General features: G+C 44.1%; 2 protein-coding genes across 3 annotated transcripts in view; one reads left to right on the plus strand and one right to left on the minus strand.

The window, feature by feature from the left end:
* WDR4 (WD repeat domain 4) overlaps nt 1-6,428 on the minus strand; it is a 22,065-nt gene extending 15,637 nt beyond the window's left edge. The window contains exons 1-4 of the mRNA XM_035315890.1: nt 6,274-6,428; nt 5,326-5,388; nt 2,740-2,886; nt 695-851 (exon numbers count right to left, since the gene is read on the minus strand). Of these exons, the coding sequence (XP_035171781.1) occupies nt 695-851; nt 2,740-2,886; nt 5,326-5,388; nt 6,274-6,413 (507 nt within the window). The 5' untranslated portion in view covers nt 6,414-6,428. The remainder of the gene's footprint in view (nt 1-694; nt 852-2,739; nt 2,887-5,325; nt 5,389-6,273) is intronic.
* On the plus strand, nt 6,377-14,419 carry NDUFV3 (NADH:ubiquinone oxidoreductase subunit V3). 2 transcript variants are annotated; one of them, XM_035315888.1, is made up of 4 exons: nt 6,377-6,528; nt 6,649-6,742; nt 9,843-10,805; nt 14,149-14,419. In XM_035315888.1, the coding sequence occupies exons 1-4, from the start codon at nt 6,412-6,414 to the stop codon at nt 14,313-14,315; spliced, it is 1,341 nt and encodes a 446-aa protein (XP_035171779.1). In that variant the 5' UTR covers nt 6,377-6,411; the 3' UTR covers nt 14,316-14,419. The 2 variants fall into 2 exon arrangements, with proteins under 2 accessions (XP_035171779.1, XP_035171780.1); XM_035315889.1 differs by lacking the exon at nt 9,843-10,805 and having other exon boundaries at nt 6,378-6,528.

A 14,419-nucleotide genomic window follows, 5' to 3' on the forward strand; every position in this document is an offset into this window, starting at 1 on the left:
TTTAATGTTTGTTTTAACACACTTTTTCCTAACCAGAAAAGGAGAGAAGCAGTAGATTATCTGTTTTTTTTGGCTCTGAATTCCAGGTGCAAGTGTTAAGCCATACATTTCCGCCTACAATGGAAGCATAAATCTTGATGACATCAAGAGAGCATGAGTCTAATGACAGCAACTTTCTTGTTCACTAAGACAAGCGGCACAGACCACTGAGTTCCGTGAAAGCCTCTGAGCTCCAGCACTACAGCAGAAGTCCCACTGTATCTTCAAAAGTTAGGAATTGATCACATTGAAGAGCTAAACTGACATGACAGTCTGGGTGAATTGCCATATGCACTCCGTCTCCAAGTCTTCTGTGGCTGTAACACCAAGAATTTCTGAACAGTCACGCTCCCAGAATAGACAACCCATATGCTTGCTTCCTTTCCAAAAAATTAGCATCCAGACACAAACTCAGCAGGAAGAAATCCAAACCATGTATGTCTTTTATACCTAAAGGAAGCAGAAACTCTTGAAGAAAAAAAAAAAAAAAAAAGTTGGGACAACGCAGCAATGAAAGCACTTGAATGCAAGTTTTGTCCCTGAAGTGCGCAGGTAGCTGGACTTGAAAATCTTTCTAAGTCCCTTCCAACTCAACTATTCTATTCTAACAAGGAATTAAGGTTTGTACAGCAACTACACGGAGGTACACGCTTACCACATCCAGTAGCATAGACAAGTGCCCCAGTTCCAGTTTGCCTTCTGCTTGTGGCTCTGTTATTGAGTAGGAATAGACGTCACCAGATTTGTCTGCAACCAGAATCTTATCCTCAGCAGCTGTAATAACGAGGGACGTGCATCTCCTATTCACAGACCTGAAAAAAAAGGCACGGTTTGAACAGCTCTGCACGGGAACTTCAGCAAGTCTGGATTCAGACCCAATTAAACCGACCGCCACGGACTAGACAAAAAGCTGTCAGGTGCCACATCCTTAAAACAGCACCAATGAGAATAATGTTACAGTAAGGTGTGCAGAGGCAAACAGCACTTTTGAGACCACTTTGATCAATAAACCGCATGATAGAAAATGCATGAAAGGTGGAAGAAAAAAGGTGAAGCATTAAAGCTGCTTGTTTGCATTTTGCTTGCTACTGTCTCAGTGGAGCATTTGACTAGGCAGCCTGCCAGTGCTTTAAAGAAAGCCTGGTAGACTTTCTTGTGTTCTCTTTAATAAAAATACAACCTAAACATGGGGAAAAGAGAAAGCAAGGTAGGAGGTCTCCTAGTACAACTATTTTGCAGCAACACATGTAAAAACTGCAGTGAGGCTATTTCTCCAGCTGCCACTTAGTACTGTAAAACAAAGTCCTCTGTGAGCCTTACAGACTCTTCCTCCTCACATGTACAGACAGAGAGATACAGTCTCAGGGTGTCTTCTCCAGGCAAAACCCTGAACTGGAACTTTGCTTTACCACATCATCATCCAGCAGTTTATTGTTCCAGTAGTAGTGTAGCAGGTCATGTTTTTCTAACAGCTTTTCAGATAAATTTAAGGACCACACAGGTCAGAATACAAGTGTTGTAACAGGTCTAATCACAATTACTCTCAACAAAGTTTCTGCAAATTAACAGCTGTTGTTATTACTACTATTCCTTTCATTTTCAAAACACCTCTTTTCCAAACCTCTCCATGTCCTGAAAGCATTGATATATGACTGCCAATTATGGGGATCATAGAGAATGGCCATTTCTATTCACCTACTCTGAAATTTAGTGACCTCTGGAGGCAAAAGAACAACATACTGCACTTCAGGACAGATACAAATTCTAGTATTTTTAGTGGCTGTGTAAAGGAGTACCTTAATAATGGGAAAACATATAGGACACAAATGCCTGCTAACACAATGCAGGCTCAGGCAGCACAGGGTCAAAACAGGAGACCTTGCTAACAAGAAGTCTCATTCAGAGTTTAGCTGTACTGCCTTTGACCTTACAGACAGATCCAAAAGTTCCACTTGTCTGAAACAAGATTAGGAGAGCTAGCACTGTGTGAAACCTTTAATACAGCTTGCCATTAAACTACCACAAGTTACCTAGCTCAACTTTGGCATTCTTTCCCTCTCCCCTCCCCCCAGAGAGACCCTTTTGCCTGTAAGTAAGTAAGCTGAGTAAGACCCCATTGTTTATTGCAACCAGGGCCTTGCCTTCATCAAGATCACCAGAAGCAGAGACCTCACATGCTGACTTACCTTCTCAGGAAGTCCTTCACAGAGGATCATTACAAGCAGCAATGAAAAACTTGTAACTGGAGGACCTCTGGTGGACAGCTACAGACAGTTTTCTCAAGAGAACTACACTACAGAAGGAAAGGTTAGCAGTAGCTCTAAAAATACGCTTTTAAGATTGAACTCACAAACTCCCTAAAACGTCTTCTCCTCCAAATCAACAGAACCAGACAGTGCATTCACTGAATTGCTCAGTATCACTCTTAAAGACCCAACCACAGTATTCACTAGGAGCAAGTAGAGTTTCAGTTCTTAAAGATGCAAACGCTGTCTTTTGGAATAAACAACAGATTATCCTTTTCCTGTCCAACAATACAAATTCCCAAGATCATTAAATATGCTTAAGTACAAGGGGGGATAAAAAAGAGGAAGCTTAGCAATAGCAAATGCACGCATCCCAAGTACTGCTATTTTATAATTCTCATTTAATCAGCCATAACCCCATTACGAAGAGACAAGCAACATCCTGCTTCCTTACCTGATGCTAACACATTCCCAGGAAGGCTTAGTATGAAACAGGATCAGACGTTTGTTGTCATCTGTCAAGACAAAATAATCTCCTGATAGGGAGAAGGCAAAAGCTAGGATGTCATTGCTTCCTTTATCTGTTGGTTGTCCATCCTGTCTAATAGAGAGAAGGGGAGAAAAAGAGTTCACAACCTGAAATGCAGTTACTGAAATCATGTAGAAAAGGTTGTTCTTACAGCACCAGCAAGAAGGAGTACGAAGAACAAAGCACAGTGCTTGAAGTTGTATTTCAGCTTAAAATGTTAAGCCAACTTGAACGTTAACGCAAAGGTATAGGGATTGTACTTGCACCTTAGAGGCCGCAGTAAGTTTGTTTTGTTCTGCTTTAAAAAAAGCTGTGCTTCACATAATCTTAGAATGGTTTGGGTTGGAAGGGACCTTAAAGATACCAGTTCCAACCCCCTGCCATGAGCAGGGATGCCAACCACCACATCAGTTTGACCAAGGCCACATCCAACCTGGCCTTAAACACCTCCAGGGACATGTTCCACCTCCGCTTCTGTTCCAATGCCAACGGATACACGACAGCCTAATTTACAGCATAGTGAAGGTAATAAGAAGAAAAAACAACTTTCGGAAGCCATAGCTAGGATTTTACAAGATGACTCACAGAGGCACAACTTCACACAAATAACAGAATAATTAGGTTCAAAAGAGATCTCCAGAGACCATCTAATCCAACTCTCTACTACCATTAGGTCAAATGGCAGGTTGCTCGGGTCCCATGCAGCCAAATCTCAAACATTTCTAAGAATGGAGACTCTACAACCTCTCTTCATCGTGTTAACACATTTAAGTACTCCTATGGTGAAAAATCTTTCCTCTTATGTCTTAGCCTGACCTTCTGCGTAGAGACAACCCTAACCTTTATATCCTCTGCTCCACTGCTATAGAAAGCAACAAGCTTTCCCCTTAGCATTTTCTTCTCCAGATTGAACAAGAAGCATTCTCTCAGTCTGTCCTCACACACCACATGCTTTAGGCCCCAGCCATCTCAGTGGCCCATTGTTGGACTAGCTCCAGCCCATCCATGCCTATCTTATTCCCCAGGGCCCAACACTGGACATGGAACACCAGGTCTCACAAATGACAGAGACAAGAAGAATGATTTCTATGGGCCTTACAAGGTGCACTGCTCCTAAAACAGCCTGGTGTGCAGTTGGCTCCCTTTGCTGCCACAGCATGCTGACAACTTATGTCCAACTTGGTGACCATCAAAACCCACAAATCCTCTTCTGCAAAGCTGCTTTCTGCCCCGTCAACCCTTACCTTGCCCCCCTGCCTGAGGTTAGTCCAGCCCAGGTATACAATTCTGCATTTGCCTTTGCTAAACCTCGTGAGGATCCTGACAGCCTGTTTCCCCAAGGTGCGGAGATCCCTCAGAAGAAGAGCCCTCCCTTAAGCACATCTGTCATTCCTCCGGGTTTGGTATCACACCACACAATATGAGCACCAGCTGAAGAAAGTTATGAGCGTGTGTTTTAAACAGTACAGCCTCACTATATGGTTTTGTAATGTAAATAAAAGCTGCTACAAGTAAGGTAAACCATTCTTCTAAGCTTAAGAGGATGGAATCTAAGCATCCAGGACTACGTTTATACCTAAATTCTTCCTAAGATGTCTCCACTTTGCAATACAGGTCACTGCTGCTGTCAGGTCCATGCACCGTCTTGGAACCAGTACCACCACATGAGTACCACCACCTGCCCTGCGCTCATACTAATTAGTACAGACAAGACACAGGACTTTGCTGCATCCAAATTAAGAGAGGAATCCTGCTTTCCAGATTGCTTATCTCTGGCCGGAGCACAGTCCACCACACCAGGTTCCATCAACCCATGAAAATTCTTCAGAACACAGAATTCAAGCAAAGTGTATGTTCACAGACAGTAACTTTTTAATAGTTCCAGCCTTCTTGAAATATTTAATGGCTTTTTGTAATCAGGATGCAAGTTTTAGGTTTCTTTCTTCTCCACCATGGGAAATGAAAAGGCCAGGAAGAAGGAAACTGATGCAAGCCTACATCATTCTCTGCTTTAAAAGTGCTAGGGTTTGTGCCACCAGATCTTGATACAAGCTTAGCAGAAAACAAGAACACTGGCTACAGGAGTAACAATGTCCAGCGGTTGGATTTAAACTAAAAAAAAGACCTCTTCGTTTTTTGAAACCTTATGACCTAGAGAACAGACTTGAAGGAAGATTGTGTACTTTTTTTTTTTTTCTGCCTTACATGGTCTAACAAAAGATGCAGCACTGTAAATATTGTCTGGACTAACAAAAGTCACACAAAATCATTGACTACTGATTTTTCTGTTAAAAAAAAAAAAAAATGAACACGTACACAGTCTCCCCTCTTGAATTAAACCATAAATATGTATATCTATGTATATCCATCAGGGATAGCAAAGACCACCTGGCCATCACCTGTCCAAGGAGTCATCCCATGGCTTTGTTTTATTATCTTTGCTGCCACATAACCTCAGGAAGAGATGCACCATCTAGGAAAACACCGGATAATTTACACTTATTTTCTCACCGTTTATTTTCTAAGGCCTTCTTTTCCACATCGGTGCAATCATACACAAAGAGATTATCATCCCTGCAAATAAAAAACAAGAGACTAAAACCACTGGAACTAAAACAAACCCGAGTTTAACCATTAAGAGTGTCAACTGTTTTGGAACCTTTTATTATTGTATAGTTATATGCCCAACTGACCCCTACCTCAAGGAACTAAGCGCATCAGATGTGCTTCCCAAGTGCTGAAAAAAAGTGGTGTAAGTTTAAAACTTTGCATTGGTCACAGATGGCAAAAAGAAACTATTGCCTCTTGGTGGAGTAACCATTTTCTTTCAGAGTTGCACGTACTTTGTGGAGTTATACATATTTGCCACTAGCATTTATCCAGCTGTTTATGTACAGGGGGGACACATCTGATTGCTGTCTAATCACGCTAAGAACAAACAAACAAAAACTTAAGGTGAAAAAGGTTAAAGATGATATTTCCTTAATTGAAAACGAACACGTGAAATGCCTGTAAGGGTGCAGGAATCCTTACAGGAACTGACCAGGAGGCACATTCAAACACAGACACTACACGTTTCTACCATCTCATCCCGGATGCCACCTGAATAGCCGCAGAACGAAGACCCTCACACTCACAAAAACAAAAAAAAAAGTCAGTACAGAATAATAGAGTGGTTTGTGCTGGAAGGGACCTTAAAGCCCACCTGGTTCCACCCCGCCATGGGCAGGGACACCTCCCCCCAGACCAGGCTGCCCACAGCCCCATCCAGCCTGGCCTTGAGCACCTCCAGGGATGGGGCACCCACAGCTTCACCGGGCAGCCTGTGCCAGCGCCTCACCGCCCTCACAGAGAAGAATTTCTCCCTAATTTTTAATCTGAGCCTACCCTCTTCGTTTACACCCGTGCTACCCCCGCACTCCCCACGCGAGCGCCCCACCGCCGCTGACGGGCACTGACCCGTGCTCCCGGTACCGCGCCGCCAGCAGCCGGCCGCCCCCCGCGGCGGCCATGAGCGGCCCGCGGAGTGCCACGGCCGGGCCGGGCCCGGTGCCGCCTCCCCGCCTTCCCCCGCCGCCATCTCGGTCGCCGCCCGCCATGGCCGCCACCCGCGGGCGGGCGCGGGGCGATGACGCCCTGCCGGGCGGGCAGAGGGCGCACCACAAGATGGCGGCTCCGTCGCTGCTGCGCTGCGGAAGGGCGGCCGCCCGCCAGGTGAGTGCCCGGGCGGCGGCGGAGCCCCCGGGGCCGGCCCGTTTTTCCCCGTCCCCCTCCTAACCCCCGGGGCTCTCCGCCGGCCCCGGGGTGAGCGCTGTGCGGGCTGATGTTTTGCAGGCGCTGCGGCTGGACCCCCCGACGCCCCGATGCGCGCCCTCCTCGGCGGCGCTGTGCACCCGGCCGGCGGGCTCCGGGACGCCGGCGGACAGCAGTAAGACACCACCCGCGGGCCCAGACCCTCGTCCCGGCTTTAAACCAGCCCTCCGCCGGCCCCCTGCGGGCCGAGGGGGATCTGCCTGCCCGCTGGGGCTTGCGCAGTTAGCTGCCTCTGGGGCTGTCCCCGCTGGAAGCGCAAGGACGTTGGGTTACGGATAAATAACCCGAAATAGGCAGCAAGAGCTTAGGAACTCCCCCAGCCCTTCCTGGTTACCTTCTCCTTAATGTGTTAGCTGCTGTTATGTCTGACCGGGCTTGAAGAGTTATTGTTATGTTTGACCTGACATAGACAGGCTTTGCAAAGTGCCAGACGCTTGATGGAAATGAGTGTAGCTGCATACTTTATTATTATTATTTATTTATTGAGGTGTGGTTTTGAACTTCAGACATTCCCCTTTGCCTTTTGAAACGCTTGGATTACGTGGTTCAAAAGGCAGCACGTTTTGCTGAAAGAGAGAAAAACTTGCGAGGCGTGAGTATCTGCTCCAGGCTGCAGAAAAGCGCCACGGCCCTGTTGTATTCGATCTAATTCCAGTGCTTCTTGCCCCATAGGTTTGCAAGCCCGGTACGACATAGACCTGGATTTGGATGCCGAAGTGCATTCAGTGTTCAGGAGTATTTGAACCGATTTTGTCCTGACCAAAGCCAACGTACAAATTCAGATTTCAAAGGAAGGATAGCATTCGAAATGCTGTTTGGAAGTACACAGAGGCTCATTGGTTCAATGAGTAGGCTTTTCATCCCGAACTAGAGATCTAGGCGCTTTAACAGCACAATTTCACGGGACCATATGTGGGAATAATCAGACTTGTTGACAGCTATTGAAAAGAGGACTGAAAAAGTAGCTAAATGCAGACTTCTGGCTTCTAATGTTTGCCTCTTAAATACCAAGGCAAATAAAAGCTTGGACTGAGAAAGCCTTTTCTGCATAGATTGATATAGGCCTGTCTGAATAACAAATTGCTTCTTAGTCTAACTTATTTCATGCATTACTTAAAGCGTATTTGCTCTGTGCTTATAGCAGCGGTTTCTAAATTCATTGTCCTGCAGCTCTGATTTCAGAAGGTGCCAGGAGACCTATTAGTCTACCTCTTTCAGCCAGCTGCTTTCCCTGCAAATGATTACGTTTAGTCAAGACGTATAGGATGCAGCTGCCTCTTCCAGATTCTATGTGGAGCAAGCTATACACGTTTTCTTTGCTTTGAGAAAATGGTTGTGTTTCCTAATGAAGTCAGTGATGAGGAGTTGACCTGTAAGTTCTGGATGCCACCTTTCTGAGTGTGAATGTGTTTTAAACATGTTCCAGTAACGATACTAATGATACAGCCCTGTTCCAAGTTTCATCTGGGAATAATGTTTGCGTTTTGTGTGCGTTCTTCTGACAGTGTCAGTTCAGCAATAGCCACATACAAGTCAGGTAACACAAAGTTTGAAACACCCTAATTAAAGTGTCAGTAGTGATTGTATTGCACTTGATGCTTATGAGTGGAAATGTCTTTTCAACATTTCCAAAGATTACCGTTTAAGTTATTTTTGCAGCAATGCTTCCTCTTAATGCTCAGTTTGAGTGCTGTCTGCCTCCTTGATTTCTTGGGATGTCATAGAATTAACATTTCTTCAGCTTTTGCACAGGTTTCGCTTGTCTGTCTTCCCTTTGGGCATTCTTCCTGTGCAGTTCTTTGAAGAACTTCTCAGCCTGGAGTGATGCTTTCTCAAGTATTAGTTTATACAAGCTGCTGTGTTTGGCTGCATCAGTTAGCAGGCAGGCAGGCTTCCCCCGAAGGTGACCACCCATTCTGCATTCTGAGTTCTGTGTTTCTTTATTAAATACTTTGCTTGTGTTTCTTTGTTAAATACTTTGCTTCTAATTCCACGTATTTGCCTCTTCTGTGATGTTTTCAGTGCGACATTGCTAAAGACTTGCTTCTATTCAGCGCTACTTGAGGTATCGCCTTAGGTCATACAAGGTATTACTGTAAAATACTGCTAAGGGGGAAAACTGCATCTAACTTACGGTCCTGCAAAGTAGGTCTGGACTTCCAAACTGTGCACAATAGAATGGAAATCTGCTGAATTACACTGCAGGTTGGAAATAGTGCAGTTCCTTACGGAATCAACTCTGCTGTAGCAAATTTCCATGGTGGTGTGGCTTCTTAATATGCTCTGACCTTTTGGTCCTCCTGTTGTTTCTAACAACAACGGTATATGTTGTTGATCAGCCTCTCGAGGACATCACTGGCATGGACTTCCAAGAGGTATTTGGTACCCTGTGTAAGGGCCTGAAAGTTGCTGCTTCCTCTTCAACTGTTTGCTCCTTGTCTGGAGAATGAAGCTTAATGAAGGTGTCTGTGAGGGAGAAGAAATAAAGACAGGCTACCGTGAAGTGCCAGGAAGTCTCCTAACACTTCTTTAGGAAGAGATTTCAGACTAAAAATAAGAAGTGGAGATAGTGAAGACTGGAGGAGATGGACTCTTGGGGAAATTGAGTTAAACTGTGTTAGATGCAATTGAGTTGGTAGGTCACGTGGACCCATCAGCAAGTAATACTTCCATGTATGGCCTCGGGTATCTCTTACTCTGGTACTAGTCCCTTGGGAGTCATCCCTCCCTACTGCTTAAAAGATAACTATTGCGAAAGGCTGGCTATTGCTGTGTCTGTTAACTGTGTCTTCTGCTCTGCTGGCCTCTTCATAGGCAAATATTATCTCTGTAACAACATATTGGAAGAGCTCAGCTAACAAGCTATCGTAATGCTCATCTGGGGTAAGGAGGTGTCTGTAAACCATTTCCACTGATGCAGAGTTGAAGCACAGAGAAAAACAGCTCTTGTAAGGAGTCTGACAAGGAGCAAAAGGTGTTATTTCATGAGTTCCAGCATCACAGCAGCAGAAACTGTTCAATGCTAACTAGAGCTCTGTTGTCTTTAAACTGTCTTAAAGCTTACTGCTTCATAATGCCTGTATTTAGTATAATAAGTTCTTTCAATTTGCTTTTTTACCACATCATGTCAGAAAGTTAAAATTATATGACTAAGATCGTTAATCAACAGGGATGTCAGGTGTAACGATGATAATCCTCTTTATGCCGTTTCCTAGATGTAATGACACCTCAGGGAAGCACCAAGCTGCTAGCTACGAAGGCAACAGTTGAATTTCCTAAAACGTTGTCTTCTAGCTCAGTATCTCCAAATGAAGGTGAGACAATATCTAGTACTAATCTCAAGGAAGCTTCAAAGCCTTCTGATGAAGATCTGAGAGCACTGATGTCAAGAAAAACTGTGGTTGCATTTCCTCAGCGCGTAATTGTTTCCTCCATTGAGGAGGAAAAACCCACTACAGCTGCAACAGGAGGAGGCATAAGGAAAGAATTAGCTGAAGAAGAAGAAAGCTCGTCTTCATCCAGCTCGGATTCAGATTCTAGCTCAGATTCTGAGGAAGAAAATGATGATGATGATTCAGAAGTTGCCATTAAAACCAGAGTGGAGTTTCCTAGACGAGATTCCAAACTTACTGAGAAAGTAACAATAGATGCATCAAAGCTACCAAAGGGTAACTTGTCCCAGAAACGCCACAAAGAATCTGTAGCTAAGAAGAAGCCGAGCAAATCAGAACCTGATGCATCTACCATCGAGCAGGTGACGTTTTCTAAAACACCAGTCGGTCATAAAACATCAAAATCCAAAGCAAGAAACCCTAACATAAAATCAGCTCCAGAAGAAACAGATCAGCAGAAGCTGGCCTTAGAACCACACTTGGATGAAAACCGAGCCCTGACAGACACCACTCTGAAATCCGATTATTTGAAGGAAAAGGCCACTGGAACCCAGATGGCAACTACTCAGCTGAAAGCTCCATCGGTGGCTCAGGAAGACAAAAAGCAAAGCCTGGTGTCCGGAGGGGAAGCAAAAAGGGTAAAGGAGGCACAGGAGTCAGAAGCAATAGAAGTAACTCCTGAACAGGAAGAGGAGACTTTTGAAAGCACGGTGTTGGTGATGGGTACAAAGGAGGAGACCGTTCAGGAAGCAGGTGACCAAGCTGGAGAAAGCAGCACGATAGAGGGTACACCTTTAAATTGTTTGAACTGTATTGATTCTTCTGGGCTAGGGTGTATTTTTTAAAAAAAAAAAAAATAGTTTCCAAATCTTCTCTGTTTGTGATTCATTGATCTCTATATTGAAGCTAATGGTGGAGCAGTGACTTTCTGGAAGAGAAATTCTTATGCATTACTAATTGTTATAAGAGAACCGTAACACTCAGTTTGCACTTATGTTGTGAAAGGAAGCAGTCTTCACTGTAATTACAGTTTGATAAGCCAGTTGTTATTTATAAAATGAAAAGATTATGAACAAAATCATGGGGTTTATATGATAAAGTTTGCTTTCCCTTTTCCTTTTTTTTTTTTTTCCTCAGGAGGATTTGGTAGCTGCTTTTTTCCTGAGCTAAATTTGGTACCATCTGATTTCTGTTTAAACCCTGCTCTCCCTCCCCCTCTCCTTCCTCCCTGTTCTTTCCCAAACTCTTGCAGTGCTTCAGATTTCAGGAGGCTTCAAGAAATCATAATGTAATGCCAGAAGCAGATGTTGATTCTGTCGGTAGCTTTTAAGAGAGTCATGCTGAAGTAGCATAGAGCTGATGCCATAACCCAGGTCTTGCTGTGAGTTAGAGAGGAAGCAGTGACTTGTTTCAGGAAAAAGCATTGTGCAATGTATAATGCTCTCCCTAGCTGCACCCCCCTAACTTACCCTTCCTAGTTGCCACCAGTCCTGTTGACTTCCCTGCTGATCTTGCCCTGTGTATTTCAGTAGTAAATGCCCCTCTGTCCCAATCTCTTATGACTTTCCACGTTTGACATCCAACTTAGGCAGCGTACCATTCTTAATACCACCCTTCTCGTTGCTTCTGTGAATTAACAAAAATGCCTGCTTGAAACAAAAGCAGCATCGCTGTAAAGCTGTGAGGATAACATCCTTCAAGCAATGTCCTTGCAGAAGAGGCCCTGGGGATCTTAGTGGACAGCAGGAGGAACCAGCAGTGTGCCCAGGCAGCAAAGAGGACCAGCGGTATCCTGGGCTGCATCAGGAGTGCCACCAGCAGGTGGGGAGAGGTGATCCTCCCTTCTGCTCAGCGCTGGTGCAACCACACCAGGACGCTGGGTCCAGTTCTGGGTTCCTCAGTACGAGAGACATGGAGAGACTTGAATAGGAGTAGGAGAAGGAGGACTTGGTCTTGAAATGTGCTATTGATTCAAGGTGAAGATTATGGCACTTCGTAGATGCATGAAACAGCCTCCCCTACTCTGATGCTGTAAATCCAGAGTAAGATTAAGCCCACGTGGCAAACTTGCCCTGCAGACCTATAAAATAACCACGTCTCAGATACGTAGCCACGCCAGCAGCAAAACCTTTTTGGTAGACCTGGTTATGCTGGAAGAAGCACTTGTGCTCGTGAGGTCCTCTTGCTCTGTGGAGATGGTAGGGCTGTACAGGTTGGTGCAGGTGGGTTCACGCTCCTTGACTGCTGGTGAAATACCTCTGGATGTCAGAGGATAGCAGAGCGTGAAACCTAGCTGTGCTGTTCAGCAGCATCACTGCTGTCTTCGGGGTATCTTGTTCTCCCTTTTGAGGCCTTCTTTGAAAACAGCTACTGCTTTCCCACGTTTAATGTTCGCAGTCAATGATACCTTCTGTGGTCTGTACTTCTGTGCTCTTTCACTCATCTGCAAACTCTGCAGCAAGCGTACCGAAGATGTAAAAGCAATTTTTCTCATTGCAGACCTAGGTGTTCAGGTGATGTCATCTGCTTTGTAGAGCAGGCATACCAAGCAGTCGGCAAAAACTGCTGACTTGAACTGCTAAAGAAGTAGCAAAATAGCAGCGCGGTAACTCAGAAATATATCTCTGATTCATTTTGGAAGAACATCCTGTGAAACCCTTGCTCTTTAAGAGAGCAAGCAGAGAAGAAGTCTGAAGTGCGGGGAGGATGATCTCAGGGATAAATTTTTCCTTTGAGAAGCCAAGTACAGTGTATTTGGGCAGGAAAAATGAGACTCCATCTGCTTTTCTTCCTGAGCATCTGTCTCGTAATTTGGAACAACTGTCTCTTGCAGGTTGAATGTACGCTTGCCTACGCCTGCTTCTTCTTGGGGCTATTTGCAGCCAAGACCGCATCATCTGGCTTTTATACGTGTAGCGGTGTCTCCTGTGGGCCGCCTCAGGAGGAGCGGAGCAGTAGGCTCGGGGTATTTCCTTTCATAGGTTGTGCGTTGTTTTGCTGAAACCGGGGCTCACTGTGTGCCAATTTATAAGCAAGCCTTGCTGAATTTTAAGCATATACGATCTTAAACTGATAGCATTTTACATTGCTATAATCATATCGTAATTAAGGGAAATTCTGGTGTTCAGTTGCCTGAGTTCTTGAGTTTTTATTGTAGGGTGTAGCATTACAAAAAGGAGCTTAATGCGATCTAACATAAGCCACTACATGCAAATTTAAACAAGGAAGCTTTTCACTAGGTTATGCTCATGTCTTTCCTATTGTTAAAACTCTGGGAGTATGAGAATAAATTAATATTGGGAACAAAGCTTTATTCCTTGCAATTTCCTTGGTTATAAAATTAGCCCATAACAGGAACCTTTTATGTAAATAGTACTGCCTCTATTTGCATAATATTCTAAAAGTGTAAGAATTAATGTTGGTTTTAATGCGAAGTAAGGAGTTCTGAATAGCTTTATTAGATTACTCTTTTAGGAGGAAGAGCTTATTACAAAGTTTAGAAGATTCTATTGCAATTAATTCTTTCTCCAAGAAAGAAAATGTACATCAAAGGCTCTTGATCTATTTGTTCAGTATAACCACACGTGAAATTAAACTATGAAGATCTTAATAACGCTGTCACTTTTCCCCATGGAAAAAAAAAATAATCAATCTGTAAAGTAGTTCTAAGATGTATCTCATGGTCTTACGTGATATATCATCTGTGCTGCTTCTTTGCCTCTTCTGGCTTGCTAAGAATGTCACCTACTGTTCTGGCCGAAGTGAAAACCAAGGCTACTGTGAAAGAGCCAGGAAATGCAGACATATGTCTTCAAAATGTAAATGAGCGTTCTGCCCAGTCCTCCCCCAGCATTAGGTGGTGGTTTGGATTTGAAAACCTGTGCTGTATTAGATGACTTGTACCGTTTCCCATTCCCCTGCTGCATACTACTGTGCTACTTTACTGAGCTCTGCTGGCACCTTGTATGATCCTAAACTTATCCTTTTGTTATTGTTGCTGACTTTTTTTTTTTTTTTAATATTGCCTGGATGTGGGATCTGAAAATATATGAAGGCTGGCTCAGCAGTTAAGGATACTGCCCTCTGTAGTAGCATCTTTATAGTCACCAGTTACTATTTGTTTTCACAGAGCCTGCAGCAGCTGCTCAGCCTGATCCAGAAGAATTTGATAATTCTACCTACAAGAACCTCCAGCATCATGAGTATAATATATACACCTTCGTTGATTCTGTTGTGGTTCTCTCAAAATTCAGGCAGCCGCAGCCATCTTCTGGAAGACCATCACCAAGGCACTGAAAGATCCACATTTAAAACGAATGTGCAGATTATATGATAAAAATTCTTCTATTTAGCTCTGATGTATAATCTATTATAAATCAATAAAGGTATGATAACTTATG

Source organism: Oxyura jamaicensis, chromosome 1 (genome assembly GCF_011077185.1).
Source record: "Oxyura jamaicensis isolate SHBP4307 breed ruddy duck chromosome 1, BPBGC_Ojam_1.0, whole genome shotgun sequence".
In the NCBI taxonomy this organism is placed as follows: Eukaryota; Metazoa; Chordata; class Aves; order Anseriformes; family Anatidae; genus Oxyura; species Oxyura jamaicensis.